Source organism: Chrysochloris asiatica, unplaced genomic scaffold (assembly GCF_000296735.1).
Source record: "Chrysochloris asiatica unplaced genomic scaffold, ChrAsi1.0 scaffold00099, whole genome shotgun sequence".
NCBI classification, from domain to species: Eukaryota; Metazoa; Chordata; class Mammalia; order Afrosoricida; family Chrysochloridae; genus Chrysochloris; species Chrysochloris asiatica.
This window is the reverse complement of record NW_006408617.1, coordinates 4,684,204-4,700,384: the sequence shown is the minus strand read 5'-3', so window position 1 is coordinate 4,700,384 and position 16,181 is coordinate 4,684,204. Positions and strand designations below refer to the sequence as shown.

Sequence of the window (16,181 nt, the reverse complement as noted above, 5' to 3'; positions counted from 1 at the left end):
AAATATTCTTTTTGTTTTTTTCCATGAAATTTTTCATCATCCCCCTCATATATTCATAAGAGATGTTCGTCTATAGTTTTTGTTTTTTTTTCCCTAGGTCAGCAGTTCGAAACTACCAGTTGTTCCACAGGAGAAAGATGAGGCTTGCTGCTCCCATAAAGATTTATAGCCTTGGAAACCCTGTACAGGGTCGCTATGAGTCAGAGCCGACTCCACAGCACATAACAACAACAAGTACTAATTCGGCTATTGTACTTTTTTCCTTTAGGTAAGTACCCTGTTTATCTAGATGGAAATGTTAAGTTTGGCTTATGTTAAGACATACAGACTAGATTTTTACTTAATATGTTCACATATTTCTAAGTTATACACATAATTTAATTAAATTACATTAAAATGATAAAATACTTAGATTTTTCAGTAATTTTGAATTAGCAGGATGACATATATAAATAAGAATGGTTTTAACAGTTTTTACTATTGTATCAAAATTCGTCAAAGTACTTGGTCTAGTAATAATAGCTAATGTTCACTAATAATTTCCTATGAGCCAGACACTCAGCAAAACAATATTATAAGGATGGATGATCTCATTTACCATGTATCAAACAGAAAAGCAAATATTTTAGTGGTCTAACAAAAATGTTATTTTTTTCATTAGGACCCGTGAAAAATCATTATGATAAACACTGTTCAATCTATAAAGGATAGAGAAATGTGTGCATAATTTTGTACTATTATGCAAGTGTTGTAAAGTAAATATTCAAAGAAATAACAATGTATAAGTCAGTAGTCCTAGTTATGAAAATTTGTTTGTATTTAGACTTAAATCTACGTAGGACTTTACTTCATTAATATCACACACTAGATACCAAGCCTGATTCAGAAGACTATATGATATAAGGGATATCATTGCTGATGTCAGATGGATCTTGGCTAAAAGTAGAGAGTTCCAGAAAGATATTTATCTGTGTTTATGGGCTATGCAAAGTCTGTGTAAATCATAACAAATTATGGATAGCATTGTAAAGAATGGGAATTCCAGAACACTTAATTGTGCTCATGTGGAACTTGTACAGTAGACCAAGAGACAGTCGTTCAAATAGAATAAGAGGATACTGAATACTTTAAAATTAGGAAAGGTGTGCATTAGGGTTGTATCCTTTCACAACTTTTTCAATCTGTATACTGAGAAAATAATCCGAGAAACTAGATTACGTGAGGAAGAACATGGTATCAGGATTGGAGGAAGGCTCATTAATAACTTGTGATATGCAGATGATATAACCTTGCCTATTTAAAGGGAAAAGTTGACACACTTGCTGATAAAGACCAAAGATACAGCCTTCAGTATGGATTACAACTCAGTGTAAAAAAAAAAAAAACCCTCACAATTGGACCAAAATGCAACATTATGATCAATGGTAAAAATTTTGAGTTTGTCAAGGATTTCATTTTACTTGGGTAAACAATCAATTCTCATGGAAGCAGAAATCAAGAAACGAAATGGTATATTGCATTGGGCAGATCTACTGAGAAAAACCTCTTTAAAGTATTAAAGAGCAAATATATCACTTTGAGGATTTAGGTTGCCTGATCCAAGCTATAGTATTTTCAGTTGCCTCATATTCATGCTAAAGCTGGACAGTGAATAAGGAAGACAGGAGAAGAAGGGATACCTTTGAATAATGATGTTGACAAAGAATATTAAATATGCCATGAAATGCCTGAAGAATGAACAAATCTATGTTAGAAGAAGTGCAACCAGAATGCTCTTTAGAAGCAAGGAAGGTGAGACTTTGTCTCACATACTTTGGACATGTTATCAGGAAGGGCCAGTTCCTGAAAAAAGGACTTCATGTTGGTGAGGTAAAGATTCGATTCAAAAAAAAAAAAAAAAAAAAAACAGTAACAGGAAGACCCGCAATAAAATGGATTGACACAGTGGCTGCTACAGTGGGTCAAACAAAGCAATGATTGTAGGATGGCATAGGATTCTGTTATACATAAAATTGCTAAAATGGACCCGATGCAAGAGTACTTAACTACAACAATAGCAATACTTTATTACACAAAGGTTGTAAGTTTAATATAGATTATTTTATTAATATAACATTTGTTTTTAAGATTTTACTTTGGATTTAGGAAATATATCAATCAAAAAAACATTTACACCAAGATATAAAAGTACTATTTCTTTATTGTACAAATATGTAAGTGAATATTATCACATTATTCTTGACAACCCTCTAAAATGTTTTATGGTATAACTGTCGCTTTAATCTTTTTTTCAGAAAACTGTGAGAGTAGTGATCAATTTTAAGAAAACACAGAAGGCAATAGTGAGAGTTAGCCCACATGCGTCACTTCAAGAACTTGCTCCTATTATATGCAGCAAATGTGAGTTTGATCCATTACATACACTGTTGATGAAGGACTATCAATCTCAAGAGCCTCTCGACTTGACAAAGTCTCTTAATGACCTGGGTCTAAGAGAATTATATGCCTTGGATGTCAGCAGAGGTAAGTAGCACTGTTTGTTTCATTCGTTTGATAGGATGTATATATATGTACATGTGTGTCTATGTTTGTTTATAGTATTGTGTTGTTATTGTTGTGAAGTGTCATCGAGTCAGTTACAACCCATAGCAACCCTGTATAGGGTTTCCAAGGAGCAGCTGGTGAACTTGAACCAGTGACCTTGTGGTTCACACTGACTTTGCAGTCCAGCGTGTTAGCCCACAGGACCACACCAGGACTCCATATATGTTCTTAAATTCTTAGTTGAAAATGGATGCATTCATAGGTAGAAATAAACACGTGTCCCTGGAAATAAGGTAAAATTAAATATAAGAAAATTTAGCTTTATGAAATTGGAGCGAAAACACGCCTTTCTTATCTGTCATCCATACTTTACATTCTCCCATTTACTTATAATTTATTTTGGTGGAATTTAATATAATTTACATGGCTTTGAAAATTATACAGAATGAAAATTTTCATGTTGTCAATTTTTTGTTCTTTTAATCTAGTGTAAATTACTGTATACTGTAGTTTTCCCCAAGTCTTTATTATCATTCATGTTTGGAACTTCCTTGCCAGTTTTGTTTATTAAAGGTCAGCACACAAAATAAACTGATTTATACAATGGATCAGTCTAAATAGAATTAGTTTACAGTTTTTATCTGTTAAAAGTAATTTAGTGTATTAAAACTCAGAGATCTTAAATAACATTGGTTTGTATGGTATGTATAGACAAATGCAAGCTAATTTATTTCATGTAAGTATGTTTCACAGGAAAAATAAAAGTTGAGTGAAAAAGTCAATTACTTATACATTTTGTGCATAGGAACTTCAAACTTGATCTGAGTCTAGGGCTTCAAAAAGTTCTTAGAAAAATGTCATAATCTTTTTAATTTTTTAATGGAATATTTATCTCTGTACCTTTTCATTCTGTGTAAAATTTAACAAAATTTACCAACTCTTTGGAAGTTATCATAGCACAAACATAAATTTGAAATCCCATAAAAAATGTGCACAAAAGAGAACCTGTGAGTTGCTTACATCTTACATTTAAACATACATTTTCCACATAACTCAAATTCCACTTCTTGATATTTACTCAACTGAATTGAAAACTTGTTTACCAAATATTCTTTTTGTTTTTTTCCATGAAATTTTTCATCATCCCCCTCATATATTCATAAGGGATGTTCGTCTATAGTTTTTGGTTTTTTTTTCCCTGTGATATTTTCATCTAACTTTGCTATCAGGGTAATGCTGACTTCTTTCATCATCTGTGTTTTGGAAGAATTTGAATAGGGTTGGTATCAGTTCTCTGAATGTTTGCTTAAATTCCTCAGTGAAGCTTTCTGGTCCAGGGCTTTTGTTGTTGTTGTGTTGTTTGGTAGTTTTTTGTTTTGTTTTGTTTTTAAGTTTTTATTGTGAATTGAATGTCATGTCATTATCTTTTAATTCCATTTTTCCATGAACTCTCTGAAGCCCCTTCATACATAGACTATTTTTACAACTCAGTGATGTTTTATTGTGGATAGATACCATTACAGTCAATTTACCCTCTTTTACCCCCTCCTTCTGTAGACACTTCTGTTACTGCCTTCAATAAATCATCTTTACAAGGTAAGACACATGAATCAGTAGCAACAAATTGTGATATGAAATCTCCATTTGTTTGGGTAAATTGGAAAAACAAAGTATTTCTGTTTTTATAGCATTACTAACATGTACATTCTGTGAGAGATTTTAATTTAGAAAAATCCTGGAGTTATATCTCCTGAAAAATAATTTATAAAGTTGCTCCTTGATTTCTGAGTTTAATGACAATAATTAAATTTCAATGATTATTTGAAAACTATTACCATTTTAAGAATATGAGAATAGTCTCATATTCTTAATAAAGAATAATTCTGAAAATTAAGAATAATTTTCAAAAAAATTATTTTGTTTAATTAGGTAAAAATGCCAACAGTTGAGCAGCATTGTGGAAGAATCTCAGATTTCTTCAATTGAATAATTATGAGTATTTCTAAGAATCATGATATATTCACCATATGAAATTTTTACAGCCATTAAATTTTTTTGTGACTGTTTCATAATAACATGGACAAAGCTTATGCCAAGATGACCTTTTGAAGCATATAAATGGGTTTAATACAGATGTAAAAAAAATCTTTATATGAACTATCTAAAAGGAAAAAATATTAGCAAAATTTTAATAGTGGTTACCTTTGCATATATGACTATGGTTAATTTTTTCTACCCATCTTTATATTACACAATTTTATAATAGGTATGTATAAGGGATAAAACTTTATTAAAAATGGTAATAATAATAAACTTTGAATGACTTTTCCCCCATTAAAAAAAGCTAGGCTCTGATAATTGATTACTGTAATAATTACCACCATACTAAAAAGAACTTAAAGTGTACACATTATGTGTTATTGGAATCTTCTTTCTTTATTGCTTCCAATTCTCCCAATGTGCACTGAGCCTCTCAGTTTCAAGAACTGTGCATACCTAAGTAAAAGCATGCTCATGATTGGTGATTATCATGAAGAGTAGCTTAATTAAAGGAGTAAAAAATTCTTACGATCCTGAGGTACATATTATTAAGAATCACAAGATTGTTGTTGGTAAGTGTTATTGAATTGGTTTTGATGCATAGCAACCCCACATACGGTTTCAGAGGCTGGAAATCTTTGAGGAGCAGAAAGCCTCTTTCTGCTGTGGAACAGGTGATGGGATAACATCATGAGCCATGTGGTTTGCAGTCCAATACGTATCGTATAAAGAAAGACACTGTACTCCAAGAATCACAAAATAGGCATTGTAATTCTGACTGCATTAGCTGTCAAACTTATCATAGTGGTTACAAGTTGAACTGCTAACCTCAAGGTCAGTAGTTCAAAACTACCAGCCATTCCGTGGGAGAAAGGTGAGGCTTTCTGTTCCTGTAAAGATTTACAGCCTTGGAAACTCTATACAAAGTCACCATGAGTTAGAACCAACTCCGTGGCACACTACCACCACCAACAACAACTTTCCCCTTCTATAATAATAAGGAAGATGATTAAAAACTTGTTTCTGTGGTTCTTTCAAGTAATAACATTCTGTTACTTGTACTTTCCTTTTATTCCTAATTTTTTCCTCTCTTAGATATGCGGGACCAGAGAGTGTTTCCTTCTATTGTCTGTAGGGTTGCTATGAATCAGAACCTACTCGACAGCACCTAACAGAAGATACATAAACCTAATCAAATCCTATAATCACTTTGCCATCAGTTGTGGTGCTTGAATGCATTGATTTCTAAGACCCTTCCAGCCATAAATTATGTTTTATTCAGAGTATTAAATATTGTGAACTGAACCTATTTTCCAAGAGATTTGATGTTGTCGTTAAGTGCCATCGTGTTGGTTCTGATTCATAGCGACCCTGTATAGGGTTTTCCAGGAACAGCTGGTGAGTTTGAATTGCAGACCATGTGGTTCGCAGCCCAGTGTTGATCCTAAAGTGCCACACTAGGAGTCCATTCTAAGAGATTGTTTTGTTGTTGTTAAGTGTCTTCCACTCGATTCCAACTCATAGTGACCCTGTATAAGGTTTCCGAGGAATTGCTTGTGAGTTTGAAACGCTGACCTTGCAGTTCGAACTGACCTTTCGGTCCAGTGCATTATCCTGCAGTGCCACACCAGGATTAGAATAGTACTATTAAGAAAGTCTCCTTTACAGTGTCAGAATCTACAAGGTCGATCCTTACACTGTGAATGTCTCACCCCTTATTTTGTCTGATATTATCAGAAGCTTGTATAATAACTTAGAACTGTGCATGTGACTGTGCTTAGTCTGACTTATGGAAACAGGAGACTACTGTATTTGAGTTGCGTTTTCCAAGTAAACTCAAGTCCTTTGCTGTTGTACTGCTAATTCTGCATTGTCATGATCCCTAACAGAGAGCATTAAGTGAAAACTTGAGGTTAACTAGTGCCGAGAATGACTGGAAATTTCTTAACCTAAAACAACCATTTGAAATACTCTGGTTGTATTTACTGTACTGTGCCACCATGTGAATTTCCCATCTACTGTTTAATTGTACATCTATAATCAAATAGTGGAGCATTAAACTGTGCATATGTGTACACATGTGTGCATGCACCCATAGGTTGTACCTCTCTATCCTGAGTAATCATGATACTGCTACAATAAGGATTCTGCTGCCCAATCTGATTTTCTCATGCTCACAAAACACACACACAGTATTGGCAATTGCTGTTATGGAGCTGTGGGATAATGCACTGGACCACAAGGTTGGTTTGAACCACAAGGTTGTCAGTTCAAATTCAACAGCCACTCCTTGGAATCCATATACGGGGTCGCTATGAGTTGGAACCTACTTGATGACATTTAACAACAACAATGATTATTTATAGATAGTAAACAGTAAACAACAACAGATTACTTATAGAAAGCAAACAGTAGACAACAGGAATAGTCTTGTGAAAAGGGATGCACTCACCCTTCCCAAATCACCCATGTCTATTTCTGTGTCATTGGTCAGGCATACCTTAAACCAGCATGCCTCTCTGTCTCGGCAGGTATGTCACCAGATCAGGCTGGTGTGGTCTGTCTGTGCCCATTCTCTTTCTTTCCATAACTTTTCTTGGCCAACTCTGACCCTCTGTGATGCTGGTCCAGCTCTCATCCAGAAGCTTTGGGACAACCTGAGCCCATGCCAGTGTTAGGCTGGCATTACAGCATCTCTTGAGGTAAAACTCTTTCACAGACAACCCCTGTTGGTGACCTCCTGCCATGAGGTTCCCAGCTCCACCAGTGAGTCTTCTCTGCCCACCACTACTCTTGGTGGGTCTCTTGGTTCCCACCACTCATACTACCACTGCTGCTGTTTTTTCTGCCACTTGGCTCTGTTGTGCTTACTGCTGGGTCTTCAGTGTTATCAGCTCAGTGAGTGCTCCCAGGTCAGTGTTCTTACAGCTCTTCGTTTATATAACAGCTCTTTTGTGTAGTTCTCAAAACAGTGTCCCTTGTCTAAAAAAAACAGTTACATTCCTGACTCTTCAGTGAAGAATCCCTATCAGAGCCTTTATAGCCTAAGGTTTTTATAAGTCACTGAGCAGGTCCCCCAGCCAATTTCAGTAAAAAGCAACAACTGGCTGGGCCACCCCAGCCATCAGTATATTATCAATCTTTGCAAGTCGCTTATGCAGATAGCCAACTGACCAATCCTTCAGCAGATTGCATTAAATTGCATTCTCTATTAAGCCGTTGAGAATGACAAACCTAGGACCGGAAATGTGACATAAAATCTATTGCATCACAGGTGTTCTATCTGAATATAAAGGAGTGGCATTTCTAGAGCTCTTGTTCCCCTTAAAAAACAGAGATTATTTTAAATCATCTTTAAGTGCATGCTAATTTCAGCTATGGAGTCCTAGGTGTGGCACTGTAGAATCAGTACTGGACTGCTAACCACAAGATTGTAAGTTCAAACCCACCAGCCACTCCTTGGACACCATCTACAGGGTCTCTGTGAGTCAGAACTGACTGAACAGCATTAAACAACAACAACAGTTTCAGCTATACCATTTACTGTCCATGAGTCCATTACAAATCATTTGAACTCTGTGGTTATCTATTTCTTCAGGTTTTTAATGCAGTAATATCATCTCCTTCCATTTCTTGACACTCAGAGTAAATGCTTCTTGTTGTTAAGTTCCGTTGAGTCAGTTCCAACTCATAGCAATCCTGTATAGGGTTTCCAAAGAGCGGCTGGTGAGTTTGAACCAGACTTTATATTTCATACCGACCTTGTGATCCAGTGCTTTATCCCACAGTGCCACACCAGGTAAATGCTGCTGTTGTTGGTTTTTGTGTACCATTGAGTCGGTTCCATCTCATAACAACCCTTTTTAGTGTTTTTGAGGAGCAGTTGGTGAGTGCATATCCTAACATGCTACTGTTGTTGTTAACTACCATCAAGTCAGTTCCGACTTATAGCAACCCTATAAAGGGTTTCCAAGGAACAGCTGGTGAACTTGAACCGCTGAGTTTGTGGTTTGAACCATTAACTCACAGCACCACACCAGGTCTCCTTTCCTAAGATGATTCATCTTATGGTATCACTTAGCATGTTCTTTTCTCGTATTTTCTAGAGTGTTAAATCTAGAGACGTGATCAGATTTGGTTAAAATAATTTTGGCAGGAATACTTCATAGGTGTCCTTCTATTCAGACACATACAATGTCCAGTTGTAGTTTTTATGTTAACTATGGATGTGTGTTGCCTAGATCTTAGTTAACTTGGAGTGGCAAAATGGTGACTTTCTATTGCAAACATTCTTTTAGTGATAAGTTGGAGTATATATGAAATGCAAACTTCCTCATATTAGCTGTTTTATTACCTTGAGGTGGAATTCACTCTGAAAAAAGGAAGGATCCATGTGAAAACCTTTTATCAGCTTTTTGAATAATGTGCTGGTTCCTTAGCATTACGGAAGGGGTAACAGCAAGCATTATGAGTAGTAATATGTATGCACAGACGTAAACATATGCTGTGTGTTTCAATCTATTGATTTTTTATTCAGTGCTCAAGTCTGACTTCCCCAGTAGAAACCTTATCATTATTGGGGGTTTTTTTGCATTCTTTTGATCAGGTGCTAATAAACATTCATAGCTTTCTTTCTACTATTAAAAAGATGTTCCAGGCTTGTCTTGTGTATTTCTTGATTAAAAATGAAAAATCCAAAGTTTTCAATCATTTATCATTATTTTTAGTAGGACATGGTAGAGATAGTCTGGACCAGGGTGACTCACAAGCACTAGACTTGTAATTTTTTTGTAGGCCCATACAGTGGGCATTAAGAAGTACTTTTTGGAAATTTCAGAAAAATGTATATGTAGTCTTATGACTTGGCATTTACCATTCTGATTAAAGTGGAATTTCTCATTATTGACATTTTCGACTGGATAATTCTCATTGTGGGAGGTTGTCTTGTGCATTGAAGGATGCTTAACATCATCCTTCAGTCCCATCCACTTGACTGAGATAACACATGTCCCTCTATTCCCAGTTGTGATAACCAAAACTGTCCCCAAACATTTGACAACTAGATACTTCCAGTTGAGAAACATTGATTTAAAGAAAGATGAGCATTTATCAAACATTTGTTAAAGTACTAAGCGGTTATAAAGGAGGTCTGGTGGTTCTATAGAATAAGCTCTGGACTGTTAACTACAAGGTCAGTTTTCAAGCCCATCAGCTGCTCTGTGGAAGAAAGATGGAGCTTTCGGCTCCTGTAAAGATTTATAGCTTTGAAAATGCTATATGGGATCACTGAGTGGAAATTGCCTCAATGGGTATGGGTAGATCAACAATTATTAGCAAACATGTATTCGCAAGTAAATTATTTCATGACAGATTAGACCTGGGATAAAATTATTATTCAAAACAGACAGTGGGACAAACGCTATGGAAGTGATTCTATATCTCAGTTACTTTAAAGTGAGTTTCTGTTTCGTTTTGACCTTTGCTTCTGGAATGCTGGTCAACTCTATAGAACACAAACTATTGGGTCACAAAGAGCTGAGTGTGTGTTCTAACTCTGTTTCTTCTTCCTGGTTGTTGACCCTGAGTATGTATTTTAGTTTCTCTAAGTGTTTCCTCTGCTGTGAAATAGGAAAAAATAATACTAGGCTTGCTTATTGTACTGAGTAATAAATCAGGTACTACATATTTCATAATAAGCTATAATAAGCTGTTTCATAATAAGCTATAAATAATAGCTTTCATCTTTTGATACTTTTTTAAAAAGAAAAATAGTAAAACCTTGGAAGGGAACAAGAAACCTCATGTAAAAATCAAGATGCTTTTCTTCCATTTTAGAGCCCTGCCAAATATCACAGAACCTGGACATGGTGAAAGAGAGAGAAAATAAAGGCTTTTTCAGCTTCTTTCAACGTAGTAAAAAAAAACGGGAGCAAGTAAGTATTTTGCTTTCTTATGTATGGGTTCAGAAGAGTCTTAATTTTTAAAAAATAGTTCATGTTTTTTATCTTGAAATTAAAACTAGATTTTTCCTTTTTATTCTTTACTAGACTGCGAGTGCCCCTGCAACCCCACTAATCAGTAAGCCTCGCCCCACTTTTACGAGGTCCAATACCATTTCCAAACAGTATATTTCTAACACCCTGCCATCAGATGCACCCAAGAAGAGGCGGGCACCATTGCCTCCAATGGCAACATCTCAGAGTACCCCCCAGGACCTTGCCCACACTCAGGAGAGGCCAGCTTCTTTTGTTGTGAAATCCATGAGTGTGGATGAATCAGACAAGGTAAGCACTGTTTTGTTTTGTTAAGATGAGGCAAGGGGCCCATCTATTTTTCTTCTTACCTATCTTGTCTTTTTCCATACTGATTATTGGTCTCACATTGTAGGATAAGCACTGGACCACAAGGTCAGTTTGAACCACAAGGTTGGACTTTCAAACTCACCAGCTACTCCTTGGAAACCCTGTACAGGGTTGCTCTGAGTTGGAAATGACTTGACAGCACTAACAACAACTTGTTTATTTCCATATTTATTACTAATAAAGTTAGTAACTAGGTGCTAACTTATAATAAGATTAATAACTAATTAATAGTAAGATTGGTACTGGAAAAATACTGTATGTGTAGTTCTATGATGCAGTAAAGTATGTCAAGTTTAAGTAGTTTATTATTATTATTGAGTACTTTTTTTAAAAAAATTTTATTGTGAATTGAGTGATAGTTTACATGGGAGAATATCAACTTTACATTCAGCCTATCATATTTCATCTCATTGTAATGATTACAATCCCCTCCATGGATCATCATCAACAGCATTTGCTTCCATTCCCTCAGTTGTTGTTTTTTGGGATGTACACCGCAACACTTAGGAATATATAACCATTCAAACAACCAAAGGGAACACCCCACAAGCCTGCCCCCCAGCCATCAGCACATAGCGCCTCTCCCGCCCTGAGTCCAGAGTCCCCAACTGCTCCATCTCTCCACTTTGTCGCCTCTGTCTCTATTTCTGGCGTTACTGCTTCTCTGGATAGGGTCCCATACTCCACTCTTCTCCCTTGATAGTCCCAGGGTCTTCTACTCCTGGACTGCAAGCTCAAACCACTCCCCTGCTTTTGTTACACAATGTCTACCTTTATATTTGCAACACTCATAGTCAGTCCTGATAGCTATTATTCACTATTGAACCACAAGAGTAAATTTAAGTGGTTTTACATCCAAGCAAATACATGCTCCATTAATCTCAAAGTACATTTGGCTCTTGCTTAATGCATGTTATTGTTATTGTTGCTAAGTGTTTTCCAGTTTGTTCTAACTAATAATGACCCTATGTAGGGTTTCTGAGGGACAACTAGGAGGTTTGAACTGCCGACCTTGTGATTCGCTGCTCAGTGCTTATCCTGCAGTGCCGTACCAGGACTCCTGTTTAATGCATATTGTTGTTGTTGTTAAGTGCCATCAAGTCAGTTATGACCCATAGTGACCCTGTACAGAGTTTCTGAGGCTGTACATTTTTATGGGAGCAGAAAGCAGATAGGTTCCATTAATTTTAGGAACAGAAATACTCACTTTGGAGCACCTTTTATTTAAAAAAGAAGAAAGAGTAGCATAGTCTTTATATAGCCATGGGTTCCTAAACTAAGTAAATTGTCTTGATCTGGCTCTGAGATTCTCAGGGTGACTCTTGATGTCTTCTTGGTATGTAGGTGTTAAGACCTGGAGGCACAATGGTTAAGAGTGGCAGTCAGCTTCCATAAAGATGCTATTGTTGGGAACCTGATGGGCAGGACTACTCTGACCTATTGGGTGATTATGGGTCAGAATTGACTCTGCAGCAGTGGATAATGGGCCTGGTATGTAGTTGGATGCTCAAGGGTAAAATAAAAGTTTGGATTTAAAAGGAACAATAAGAAAGCTTGAGGAAAAGCACACCTATAATAATATTGTGGGGAATATGTTGTCATTATTTTCGTGCACTTTAATACCCAAAATAGTTATAGGTGTGCTTTTCCTCAAGCTTTCTTTTGTTGCTCCTCTTAAATCCAAAATTTTCCTTAAGAATGTCTTTCTTGTGTAACCAATGCATATAATCCACTACACCTCCTAGGCTCCTTGTAATCAGATAGTATATGATTTAAATAGCTTTGAGAGCAAGTTATTTTGAGATATTTAAGATACCAAAAGGTTTTCTTGCATCTAGTTAAGAATGTGTATTCTCTGCTTGGAAGCTTTGCAAATTCAGTGCTCAAGTAAATGAACCTCATTCCAGCTACCTAATACATGTTTCTATGCCTTTCTAACTTGTTAGAAACTTTTTGTGGCGATCCATTTTTATGTCTCCTGTTTATTCATATGGAACTTGAATAATTGTGATAGCATATAAGACTATAGGTTTTGCTGCTTGTAATCAGATAATTACAAGTCCTGGTGTGGTGCTGGGGGTTAATGCACTAGACTGCAAAGTCACTTTGAACTGCAATGTTGGTGGTTGAAGCTCCCCAGATGCTCCTAGGAAAACCTATACAGGGTTGCTATGAGCTGGCAAGTAACAACAACAATCAGATAATGGGTGGTAATGATTACAGCCATACTTTCCAAGATTTGTTGTTAGCAGCCCAATGTGTAACCAACTACATCTTCAGGGCTCCTTATAATCAGATACCATATGACTTAAATAGCTTTGAGGGCAAGTTTTATTTTGAGATATTTAATATACTGAGATGTTTTTTCATATCTAGTTTTAAATGTGTATTCCCACTTAGAAACTTAGCAAATTCAGTGCTGAAGTAAATGAACTCTTCCTAACTCTGGGTGTGGCACTGTAGTATGAGCACTGGACTGGGAACCACAGGTCGGCCATTCAAACCCACCAGCTGCTCCTTGGAAACCCTATATGGGGTTGCTATGAGTCGGAAGTGACTCGAAGGCACCTAACACCAATAGCAACAACTACCTGGTATGGCGCTGGACTGCAAAGTTGGTTTGACCTACAGGTCTATCTTTACAAATCAAGAGGAGAGTTATTTTTTTTTCAACTGATTAAACTGTTTGCTAAACAATTTTTTTCCTTCCCCAAGTAACTGCTTGGGAGTTGGGCAGAGTTTTTCATAAAAGGTGATTCTTGAATTTGGTCTTAAAATGTAATGGGGAGTGCACTAGTCAGACAAGAGACCCTGTTGCAACACATAGTGATGTGAAGATTGTGAAATGCCTAGGCACGAAATTGGAAAGAGTTGGAGACTGAATGAGGTAAGCAGCAGTGATCCCAAAGCTTTGATTTTGTGACAATAACCCTTTAAACTTCTTCATAGTAAGCCACTTAAAAATCCATTTCTGAATTGTTTTATATTTTCAGTTCCCACATAAGTGTAAATTATATTCTTAAGTACCTACCAAAATCAATTTTTTGTTCTTTATATATAAATAAATCTTAGCCTCTTTATTCCAACTATCCTCATCCAGTCTATTCCCGGGAAATTTCCTTTGTGCTGAGATCCCCGAGAGGGCTAGGTTTTTAAAATTCTAAGCTATGCTACCAGTGACCTCACCAAAAGCTGTTCCTTTTGATTTTCACCCTCTGCTCTGTGACTGGTTGGGACCCTCATGTTAAGTAATTTTTTTTCTTAGTATGTCGCCTTTGGCAAATTACACATCTTTATACAATTTTCTAATTATTTTTTTTTCTTTTGATCTGGACATCTGGTTAGTTCTTTGATGTATTGTTCAATTGGGCCCAGAAATATTTGTTTTTCCCTCAAGAATCTGAAGAGCTTTATTTATTCATTACAAAAATTCTTAATGATTAAACTATGGTCCTGTTTGTGAGTGTGTGTGCACATGTGTGTACATACACGTGCACTCTTGAACATGTGATCTCATGTCTTAAAATTCATCTCAGCACTTGTCTCCTTGACTTGTTATCAGTGTTCGATATAACTGATTGTCCCATGGCCTTGATTTTCTTAATCTCTCTTTGTCCTAATTCTCTTCTTGTATCTCATCTCTCTTTTCTGTTGTTTTCCTAACCCCACTTTTTTAACTCAGTCTCAAAATTCTTATTGTGGGGTGCCATCAAGTCAGTGCTGACTCATAGTGAGCCCATGTGGCATATGATTTTCTTAAGTGTAATAAAAAAATTTTTTTTTAACTTTTTATTGTGATTTGGGTGAATGTTTACAAGTAAATTCATTTTCCAGTCAACAGTTCATACTTGGGTATAATCTTCATGGGAGTACTTCGTGTTAGATCCATTGGGTTCTAACCACCAACCTTTTGGTTGGCAGCAAAGCACTTAAACATTTGTCCCACCGAGAGTACTCAGATCCTTGGTATTAGCCTATAACTAGTATGTTGTTGTTGTTGTTGTAATGTGCCGTGGAGTTGGTTCCGACTCATAGCGACCCTGTACAGTTTTTCCGAGGCTGTAAAGCTTTATGGGAGCCGAAAGCCTCATCTTTCTCTCACAGAACAGCTGGTAGTTTCGAACTGCTGACCCTAAGGTTGACAGCCCGATTTGTAACCACTACGCTACCAGAGCTCCTTAACTAGTATACTGTTTCTGAAAACAGTGTCTGTTCTTTGTGAGTACATGTGCTGATGGTTCTCAACTTCGGACTGCCCATCCCAGCATTTTCCCAGTTGCAGTTGAACTTCCTCTTGCATATTAACTCATCAGTACCTCAGCATATCTAAAACTAAATTCCTATTTTTCAATCCCAGACTGAAAAGAAGTGATTTGTTCTTTTTCTTTTCACATCCAGATAGTATCAACCTTCCACTCATCTGCCCTCATAGCGGCCCCTCATCCTTCCTTCTATTGCCCTTGCTGTAGATCTGCCTAGTGAGATATCCAGGGCAAAGAGCCCTCACTTGTCTTCCCACTTTTTTCTTTAAAACAACCTGTTATGGCTGGAAATTTTGTATTTCTTTGTTTTCACCTGCAAATCTCAGTTCAGAAACTTTGAATGGCTGGCTGTATTTTCTTGACACTTAAGGTCCTTCACAAATTGAAGACAATTTTACTTGTAAATTTTAATTCCTCATAATGTTTGGCATGTTTCTAACTCTAACCAAACAATTTACTCATTGCTTCTCATAGGAAATCTTACTGCTTATCTTTTAGAATGAGTGATTCTAACCTCTATCTTCATCTCTACTCACCTTTTCTAGTTATACCTGTTGTTTCACCTGCTCCATGAATTTTCTAGTTTCCAGCTATCTTTACTTTCTCTGACTTTGTCTCTCGTTTGTTTTTGCTTGTTTGTTTTAATTTATGTGTGTGTGTAGGCAGTCTATGCACATGGCAATGACAACAATACAGATAATATAAAATTATACTAAAATTCTATAAAACAGTTCTAAGTTTAAAAAGGGAAATAACAGAAAAGTCTCTCCCCTGCCCTTACCTAGAATCATCCACACAAAGATTTTTAGTATGTGTCCACAAATAATACATTCATATTCAGGCAAATGTTGTGTTGTTGTTAAGTGCTGTCATTTTGGTTCTGACTCATAGCAACCCTGTATGCGGTTTCCAATAAGCAGCTGGTGGTCTTGAACTGCTGATCTTGTGCTTCAAACCAACTTTGCAGTCCAGC

At 36.4% G+C, this 16,181-nt stretch overlaps 1 protein-coding gene across 1 annotated transcript in view; it reads left to right on the top strand.

The window, feature by feature from the left end:
- COBLL1 (cordon-bleu WH2 repeat protein-like 1) overlaps positions 1 to 16,181 on the top strand; it is an 80,249-nt gene that overhangs the window by 26,557 nt on the left and 37,511 nt on the right. Inside the window, exons 4-7 of the mRNA XM_006867031.1 lie at positions 2,295 to 2,523; positions 4,102 to 4,140; positions 10,420 to 10,517; positions 10,632 to 10,868. Coding sequence (XP_006867093.1) covers positions 2,295 to 2,523; positions 4,102 to 4,140; positions 10,420 to 10,517; positions 10,632 to 10,868 — 603 coding nt within the window. The remainder of the gene's footprint in view (positions 1 to 2,294; positions 2,524 to 4,101; positions 4,141 to 10,419; positions 10,518 to 10,631; positions 10,869 to 16,181) is intronic.